The following is a 10,481-nucleotide window of genomic DNA, read 5'->3' on the forward strand; positions in this document are numbered from 1 at the left end:
CTTAATAAATTACAGCTCGACTCCGGCGCATAGCCGTAAATATCTTTGTTCTTAATTACTAACGCATTGCTACGCCACAAGGCTAGAAATATAACCAAGGGGGCGTAGTCAAGCCCAACTTAATCTACCGAAAAGGTTGACATCTCTGCAGAAGACGGAAGCCCTCTGGACCACCAAATAGGAGATCTATTTAACTGGCGCCCAACTTCGCCACAAACAAAAGTCTAGTTGACAGGGTAGCTTTTTTTTTGTTGTAACGATCATTTTATTAATTTGAGATCTGTCAAGATGGACAATAATTAAATGTTTGGGGGGGAGGAACTTAAGAGATTACATATATGTAGATGGGTCGAAGTATTATAAGTTATTGGTGTGGGAGATCTAGGGGATGTTTCCTCTGCAGGCGTCTGAGGGTTTGGCTGTTGTCCAGGAGGTTTATGCCCAGATGGTTTGGGTGATTGGTCAGTCTTTTGTGTATCTCCCACTAAGGGCGGGGGATCTCCTCTGCTACCCATGGCATCCCAAGCTCCTTGTGTATTGTGCAGTTTTCGTGGTATGGGTGAGCGTCTGCGACTAACCTCAGGCACTTGTTTTGGAAGCGGTGGATACGGGTGTGGTTTGATATACTTGCAGTGCCTCACAGCTGTATCCTGTATGTCCATATTGGCTTCAGCATGGCCTTGTAAAGGAGATGTTTTAGGTTATCCCTCAGTTTGGATCTTTTCCCTATGAGCCAGTGCAGTTGCTTTAGGCGCAGGTCAGCCTGGTGTCTAGGCTGCGATCTAGGGTCAGCCCTAAGTATTTCGGGGAGTTTGACAATGGGATGGTTTCTCCGTTAAGCATGACTGGGGGCAGTCTCCTCTGCGCAGCGAGAATGTGGTGTGGGAGGACTTCTCTGCATTCACTGCGATGTTCCATTGTTTCAACAATGGATCGGGGGCATCCAGTTGGGTTTGGATGATGGCTGATGCTTCGTGGGGGTCTGAAGCGGAGGCTAGGAAGGCGGTGTCATCAGCGTATATGGCCACTGTAAGGCTCCGGGAGGGTGGTGGGAAGGTCTGCTGTGTACAGCGTGTAGAGGATTGGCCCAAGAACGCTGCCTTGAGGTACTCCGGCTCTTATGGACCTAGGCGTGCTGGTTGTTAATCCGCATCTGACTTGGAACTCTCTACCCTCCGTAAAGGATTTGAGGAAGGCGAAGTGGGAACTGGGAGGGTGCATCTTTATTTTGAAGTGCAGTCCAGGGTGCCAGACTTTGTCAAACGCCTGTTTGATGTCCAGCATTACGTCCCAGCAGTATTGCTTCCTTTCGAACGCTTCCAGTATTCGCTCAACAAGCAGGTGGCATTACTCTGGTGTTCCATGGCAGCGTCTGAAGCCAAACTGGTGATCAGGGATCAGACCGGCCTCATCCAGTACTGGCAACATTCTGCGCAAAAATACTTTTTCGAGTATTTTGGAGAGGATTGCCAGCAGACTTATCGGACGATAAATGGCTAGATTGGCTTCAGGCTTACCAGACATAAAGGTTGAATACGAGAGTGAGAACAGTTGGGAGGAGGAACGAGCAAGCCCAAAAAAAAAGATTAGCCTAGTCCCCCCATAAATAGCACCATGGACCCCGCTCAGATCCAAGCACTTTTCGAAAATGCCGTCAGACGGGCATTGGCACAAAAGCTGTCCTAGTTCCAAACACAAATAAGCTCCCTAGTTCAGGTACAAAGTTTGCAGGTGGAAACACCGCAAATCATCACGTACGAAAAGGTTACTGAGGTTAGGTGTGACTTAACAGTAGACATAATCAAGTCCGTGCCAGAGTTCTGTGGCACTAAAGATGAGTATGTGGCCTGGAGGCAATCGGCCATATACGCTTACCACCTATTCAATACCTATAACGGCAGCAGTGCTCACTACCAAGCTGTAGCTATCCTACGAAACAAAATTCGAGGCGCAGCTGGAGCCTTACTCGTATCTTTTAATACTGTGTTGAATTTTGATGCCATTTTGGCTAGGTTGCAATACACGAACTCGGACAAGACATCCCTACGCCTACTGAGGCAGGGATTAGAGATGGTCAGACAAGGTGACCTGCCATTGATGCAATACTACGACGAAGTTTTAAAAAAATTGACGCTCGTCACCAACAAGATTGTGATGACACACGAGCAAGAGGGCGCTGACTTACTCAACGCTGAAGCAAGAGTCGATGCCCTGCATGCTTTCACTTCGGGCCTCAAAAAGTCCCTTTTCCCGGCTCAACCTAAAGACCTGCCGTCTGACCTGGCTCTGGCCAGAGCGGCAGAAGCAAGCATTGAGAGGAGCATGTTCGCAAATTCTTACGCCAAGGCCGTAGAGGAACGAGCGCAAACGTCTGGAAACAAGGGAAAGACAACAAGGAAGAACAGAGCCAGGACAGAAATCCACAATTTGTCAGGCGATAAGAAGGTAATGCTAATGGGCAGACCAATAATGACAACCAGACGCCAGCACCTCAACCTATGGAGGTCGACTCGTCCTCCACGTTCAGGCAGCGTACTCAGTGCAACACTAAGAACAACCCTAATGAGTCCAATGCTTCTAAGAGGAGAAATTCCTCGGACCGTTCGACAGGTCCAAGACGCCAACGTATCAATAATGTTTTCCAAGAAACCCCTAAGGCAAAAGACCCCGAGCAGGAGTATGAGAAGGTAGCAAAGTTTGCAGTCGAAGATATCGACTATGAGTACGCTCCAAGCGATGACTCACTGAATTTTGTAGGTGACGCTCCCGGTTGTCGTTCATTGAAATGGTTGGCTGGGAGAACTTTAAAGATGTTGATTGCGACCGGCGCGGCAAAAAATTTCATTAAGCACGTAAAGGAGCTACAAAATGTAATACCAGTCGCCAGTCCGTTCTCGGTGAGCTCAATACATGGCTCCACCGAAATCAAGAAGAAGGTTTTCAAGCACATCTCTCCATTCTTCCTATTGAATTCGCTCAACTCGTTCGACGTTATTATAGGCTAAGACCAGTTAACACAGGCCGGAGTCAAGTTGAACCTAGCTAAGGACTCTCTGGAGTATCGGGGCGTTTGTGAAAAACTACGCTGCTTCTAAACTTCACTGACGTGAATGACATTGTGGTACCTGCCTCCGTTAAAAAGGAGATCAAGGACACAATTCTGAGAAGGAAAATGGCATTATCAGGCCATCAAGGTCACTGTATAACAGCCCGACGTGGGTAGTTGACAACAAGGGCACTGACGCCTTCGGTAACACGAAAAAGAGGTTGGTCATAGATTTCAGAAAGTTCAAAGTAAGGACCATCCCAGACCGTTACCCCATGCCTAGCATTCCTATGGTTCTAGCGTATCTGGGCAAGCCGAAATTCTTCACTACCCTAAATCTTAAGTCAGGGTATCACCAAATATACCTTGCGGAGCATGACCGCGAGAAGAATTTTGTCGTCTGCCGTTCGGCTTGAGAGATGCAAGCTGCATTTTTCAAATAGATAGATATAATTTAGATATTGGGAAGATATGTTATGTCTAAGTAGATGACATAATAATATTCTCAGAGAACGAATTCGACCAATTCCGCCACATCGATACTGTCCTGAAATGCCTAATCGATGCCAAAATGAGAGTAAGCCAGGAAAAAAAAGTAAGTAAGGACGGAACTAAATTCGATCCGGAAAAGGTGAAGGCCATTCAAGAATGCCCTGAACCAAATAGCGTCTACAAAGTTAAAACTTTCCTTGGCTTAGCCAGCTACTACAGAGTCTTCATCAAAGACTTTGCCGCCATAGCCCGTCCGATTATAGGTACCCTGAAAGGGGAAAATGGTTCGTTGAGTAAACACATGTTTAAAAAGACAAATTTCATAAAACAGGCGTTCGTGGCGAGGAATTCGATTTGGAACACTTAACTTACCTGTTTTATATGTCGCACTTGAACAATGTTAGCAAACATCATGAAACGTGCCACAATCGAATGCAAATGCTGAGGAAACAGGAATAAGGAAACAAAACGAAAATTTTGCCAGGCGCGATCCAGTGTATTTCCGACCATAAAGATGTATTGCAATTAGAATTACATAGTGCAAATATGTAAACACGGATGCTTTTGCGTTGTCTATAGCGACCGATTCATTTCTTACAGTATGTTAAATAATTAAATCAACAAATATAAAACTTAAAAATATCCAACAAATTTTTAGAGCGGTAGTCAGAGGAGTATACATAGCTTTTATTTTTTGACTCTGATTTTGTCTCCTCTCATCACTCTCTATCATTTTCGGTCACTGCTCTGAACAAAATCGAAATAAAAAATTTGACCTGCAAGCATAGGCGCAATATCAGAGAGACCCGACAGAATTCGGTTTGACTTCTGTGTTCGAAATCATGTGAGATTTGTTTTTTTTTTTTCAAACACTCGCGATGAAAATTCCGTACGAAGAATTTGGGTACTGAAGGCAATTCTTCAGGTGTATACTATGTGTTTTTACTAAGATGTTGCTTAGTTTGTGGGTGTAAACTTAACAATTTAGTATTTTGCACGTGATGTCCTCATCCAACTTTCAAAATCAAAATTTCAACTTTGAATACAGTTTCAACAATTTTTGATATATGTTATATTATGTTAGTCCATTTTGAAGAGTGGTTATTTCTTTTCGGAACATACAGTCTTCATATGCGTCCTTTTGGGACTTTTCCTTAAAAATTATTAATTTGCAATGCAGCCCTTCTAGAAGTGTGGCGAGCTCAATGGCTGACTCGTCAAAAACTGAATGCAATATTCAAATTTATTTGTGGCCACATCGTCGACATCGTTTTTTTAAATAATTAAAGGAAGGAAGGAAGCGCGCATATTTTAATCAATTTGTTCTTAAATTTAAAATACAGACAGCTGGATGAGTTTTTAGCAAAATACCAGGCCTTGACGAAAGGCAATCTTATCTTGAATTTATTTGGAAAGAGTGGGCTTGGCATAAAGTTGAAATTAGTTTTAATGCTGTGAGATCTTCAAACATAAAAACTGCTAACAGTCCCCTGTTGAAGTTTGTCTCCAATGATATAATTACATATTATTCATAATTAAAAGAATTATAAATATTAAAACAGTGGTTGATTTGGACGGAGAATTTTACAAACGAGTATTAAAAATAAATAATAAATAATATTTCATTGAGTCATATTGCAATATGATCAATATAGTGATATTATTTTATGTTGTTGTCAAGTTTAGGTAGTCTTTGTTCTGAGAGTGTCGAGACAAGAGTGCGGAGAAGAATATGTGGGATTTAATATATGGACGAGAACCACATTGGAACACTGGAAATGCGTTTCGCAATATTGGCTAAACGCATTTTAGAAGTTCGCTTGGGAAAGGGCTTAAAAATAATAGGATTGGTATATATACATATATATGCGCCAATCAGAAACAGACAAACGCCGTGGAAATGTAATATAAGTGTAGTTGGAAATATGTGTTATTGAGTCACATTCGTCTTCACAGGAACTAGATCTTTGTTAGACTTGTGTAACTAGTTCTTTTTTATGTTTGGCCTTTATAGAAAATTCGGTTGGTCGATGTCGATCATTATATTTACTTTCAATACTAACTTATTTTTAAGCAAAAAATTTTTATTTGTGTTAATTACTTGTGCGTTAAACTGAACCAATTCATCTATCATTCAACTTAGAATGTCTGAACTTCAGTCATCATTACTGTTAAAAAAACAATTGGCAGGTAAGTTTAACAACTTCAAACATATATAAATGAGCAAAAATGTATATATAAATGTTTTTACATATGTATATGAAATTATTTTTCCAGTCTTGCACATGTGGTTTTAAAATTGGTGCAAAAACCATAAGCTGGCAATGCTCAACAAAATACATATATTATGTGTTATATGCGTGTACATTTATAATTTGTAACTTACTTATTACCTATATCTTAAGGTAATTTTAATAAATTGTTATTTTTCGTAAAGTTAATAGTATATTCTTACATAGGAAAATAACTGTATATATGCGCCAATACATATGTGTGTAAATATATGTGTCTACCCTTCTTTTTAAAAATCTTGTGGTCTATATAATTATGTACTTCAATTAATGTTAAAATTTGAGTAGGAATTTGCTTAATATGCCGAAAAGATATTTATATTTTATGATGTGTAAAGGCACACATAATCTATATTAATGGCAACTCTTATACATGCTTACACCTACACATATGTGTGTATGTATATACAAATAATGGTAATGTTCCCTTCACTGTCTAAAAAACTTTTTAACAATTTGCAAAAGAATATTAATTAAAATTTTTGGAAAGAAATTATTTTCCTTTGATTTAGTAGATAGTCAACGACACTTAATGATTTCGATATATATATTATTATCATGTTTTTGTTAACAGTCTACAAAGTAATGGTTAAATGAATCAAGGTAACCAAATAATGCATTTATGTTATTTGTAGGGTATGACAATGCTCATTGTAACATTAACAATGCTCAGCCCATTTACTATTTTCAGCCATTAATCGCGAATAGCATTCTGCAATAGGGGCAAAAGTATTTTAAAAGCACTTAAAACCATATACATATATTGGTTATTTAATCGAACATGTCAACAATGGAAAGAGCTTTTTAAATTCCGTTGACTCATACTGCTAACTAAAAAATTTATGTATGGGTATGTGCATTTTTTTATGTACATATGTATATAGAATGTGTTCGCAACACTGTTAGTGGGGCGGTAGCTTAGAATCAGGACCCTAACATAGCTTACTTTTTAAGTGCTGGATCGACCGCGTTCTGGACTGATATTATCTACTTATATATCTGCATACCATATTAGGCAACGATATGTTATTAAGTCGCAAAAAATGAACATATATACATATGTACAGAACACAAAACAAAACATATACTGGTTCTCAGAATTTTTGTTTTTATTCTATAATGAGTATTATTAATTGTGATCGCTAGGGTGATTTACACATATAATTGGATTCAACCTAGAAGAGACTGGACATAGGACTTTACTGTACATCGCCAAAGCTTAAAGTTGTTGACTTTTTGTTTATTTTATTGTGGGTTGTAATTTCTATTGAAATGTCCACAAAAGTTTTTATTATCCAATTTGTCATGTCAATTTCTATCGATTTGCCAAAAGAATTTGAAAATATCTCTATATTCTTTTTTCAAATAACTTGACAGTCTAATTCTTTTTGTCGACGATCAGAAAACAATGAACAATTCTTACTTGTGAAACACGCTAATTTTGCATAAAATTTATAGAATAATTTCCATTTCGACTGGGAAATCAAAACATTTTTCGATGGATGGTGGGTGTGACAGTTTATAACGACTTGTGGGCATAGACTAGGCGTGGCAAAAACCAAAAGGCGTCACTAGAATATACATGTTGAATTTAATTTTCTAGCTCTTATAGTTATTGAAATCTATCCTATCTATACTAAAAATAAATAATTATTTGTATCTTTTCAGAACTAAACAAGAATCCAGTGGAAGGATTCTCCGCTGGTTTAATTGATGAGAATGATATATTTCGCTGGGAAGTTTTAATAATTGGACCGCCAGATACACTGTAGTATGCTATGAAAATTTTTATTATTATTATATTTATGCAACAATCACTGTAGACGCTAGTCCAATCAATGTACGTTAACGCGAATACTAGACATGCATGAAAAAATGAAATTCTCTTGTCTTGACACCAACAAAAACAAGAGAGAATGATATAGTATAGTATAGTGTGAATTTTTGATATTGGGAAATAAAATGAGTAAGCAATTCAGTTGTTAACTTACATCTAAATGCTTTATAGTAGGCGTCCAAAAGCCTACCATTGAATGCTTCTATCAAGCTTCTCCAAGTTGAAAAAAAAAAAAATTTTCGTGGTTCTGCGGAAAAAGAAGCATTTAGTACTTCTTTCCCTCGGCACGTTCCGAGCTTCCGACTGTGATTTTTGTAGTGTGCCCATGTGCAACACACGATATTTTCAGTAATTGCGCCCAGTAACTAATGTTTACTGCTTCCATGCCCCACCATGGCCAGCTCGATAATTGGCATATTGCTACCAAACTATTAAGTCAAAATTGTACAAGCGCTACAGTTAGACAGGATTCTAACCCGATTTCTCCAAATACAGTGATGCAAAATCCAATTATTTACTGCATAGCTCCGGATGCTACAAGATTTTCCGAGCAATCGACTTGTACTTCGATTTAATAATATTTCTGAGACAAACAACATGACGGTTGCTCACCACCGCATTGGTGAAAAATGTTTTCTCCATTTAAAATCGGGCTCCAATATAGAGTATACTACTGCGGTAGTATATATATCCGCTTCCTCCAAGCACTTAACTCCGATATTACCCATTATCATTGCATAGCTAAACTAAGTACTTTCCTTTAAACGTGGACTTACTAAAAGACGATCATGAGCCCACCACCTTTATTGGCCAAGGCCGACTGTCAGGACCGTCTTCAGAGAATGTTTTTGAATTGGTTGATCATAACCTACTAATGACCAAGAATTCAGTCCTACTTAACGAACCGTGTTCAACGAGTATGATTTTATAACATATTTTGAAATATGGTCTCGGGTATCTGATTTTATAACATGTTTTGAAATATGGTCTCGGGTATCGTCAAGCCAGGCTATTTGTCCAGTATTAATCGGTCCGCTTATTAACGATCTTTCTCAAGTCTTAATGAATATGGATGGCCTAAAGTTTCGATTGCGCACAGTCTCAGCAGCTTAAGTTCGTCCTAAACTACTCGGTTATACTTCTCTCTCGCACTACCATTTCAAAAACAGGGTGTCTAACACTCGCGGCACTTGTATGTAACTCCCATTACTATAATACGATTTTGTATTATTATTTTGTATTCATATATTCAAATAATCTTTCTTTTTTAATCGCAGCGAAGGAGGATTCTTTAAAGCTCATCTTTACTTTCCTAAGGAATATCCGTTGCGTCCTCCTCGAATGAAGTTTGTTACAGAAATTTGGCACCCAAATATTGAGAAGAACGGAGATGTCTGTATTTCTATTTTACATGAGCCCGGAGACGATAAATGGGGCTACGAAAAAGCATCGGAGCGGTGGTTACCCGTGCATACAGTGGAGACTATCTTGATATCTGTAATATCAATGCTGGCCGATCCGAACGATGAGTCTCCAGCAAACGTAGATGCTGCCAAGGAATGGCGAGAATCCTATACCGACTTTAAACGCAAAGTTGCTCGCTGCGTCAGAAAAAGTCAGGAGGAGTGCTCGTGAAGCGGCCCGCCCTATATTTGTATATTTATATTAAACATTTTATACATTAAAAGGATTAACTTAAATATGTACACATCTTAGGTTTTCTTTTGTCGAGGGAGAAGAATTGGTTAAAAAAGAAGTACATTATGTCAATTATTACTGTGTTTATGAGGTGCCACTTTTCACCTACACGATTTGAAATCGCAAAATCGGTACTCCGGTTACCGAATTCGGAAAATTTTTTCGATTTGTAAAACGTGCACTTTTGTCTGGCCGAAATGAAAGGTAAATGCCCTTTTTTTATATCAAATCAGATCTTATTTACTAAGGGAAGAAAATACTTTACTCAGAGGTGTATTGATGGATATTCCACATCACCACAAGATCATTCTGCCACTTTAATAAAAATTATTTCCGACCTCAAATTTGACAAGCAAAATTTTGCCGTCTGCAACAAAAATTTCGATTTGGCTGGCAAGGGGTCGATTGATACGTCGCCAAAAGTTATCGCGGAGGCGGACTGGTGAAACGAAACAGGTAGGTAGAAATACCTTTAAAATATAAAAGAATGCATTAATTAATTTTAATTTAAACTTAAATGGTAAAAGTGCATTAAAACAGTAATTACGAACATTGGAATTAAAACTGTGAAAAGGGTTGCCGCTCTATTTTCTGGAAAACAGCTTAAACGGTAAACGTTTACAAAACATGGCGATAGCAAAAAGTTTCCGAAAACCAAAAAAAAAAAAAACGAAATCGAACAATTTTGCCCAATTATAAATCGAAAAATAAATTTATAAATAAATAAACCGAATCATGCCGGAATAAAAAACACTATAATCAAACAACTAAAAACAACACAAACAATACAAAAATCAACTGAGGTATATTTAGAATTATAAAGTATAGAAAAGTATTGATGAGCACTTATTGCTACAAAGACGAGTTCTTATTATTGTTTTTGCAAAATTAAAAGTATACTACAGTATATGAGTATAGTTATTGGAAAGTAATGATGTCCTTTGTACAGATGCATTTTTTATTCTGTGTTGGAAAGGTCACGTATTGTAGCGCTGTCTTTTATGCAGGCTAACTTTGGCGCCCGGAGTTCCTTAGCTCTGCTAAATAAATGAACTTTGTGCATTTTATTTTTTTTGCTCATCTTGTTGTGCTCATTTATGGGACTTGTATTCTTTGT

The 10,481-nt window shown here is 38.3% G+C and overlaps 1 protein-coding gene across 1 annotated transcript; it reads left to right on the forward strand.

Annotated features, from left to right (window-relative positions):
• Positions 1–5,506: 5,506 nt before the first annotated feature.
• LOC6739822 (ubiquitin-conjugating enzyme E2 G1) lies at positions 5,507–9,372 on the forward strand. Its single transcript, XM_002076678.4, has 3 exons — positions 5,507–5,728; positions 7,498–7,600; positions 8,944–9,372. Exons 1-3 carry the CDS (start codon positions 5,683–5,685, stop codon positions 9,299–9,301), a joined length of 507 nt encoding a protein of 168 aa, XP_002076714.1. The 5' UTR covers positions 5,507–5,682; the 3' UTR covers positions 9,302–9,372.
• The last annotated feature ends 1,109 nt before the right edge of the window (positions 9,373–10,481 follow it).

This window comes from Drosophila simulans, chromosome 3L (genome assembly GCF_016746395.2).
Source record: "Drosophila simulans strain w501 chromosome 3L, Prin_Dsim_3.1, whole genome shotgun sequence".
NCBI classification, from domain to species: Eukaryota; Metazoa; Arthropoda; class Insecta; order Diptera; family Drosophilidae; genus Drosophila; species Drosophila simulans.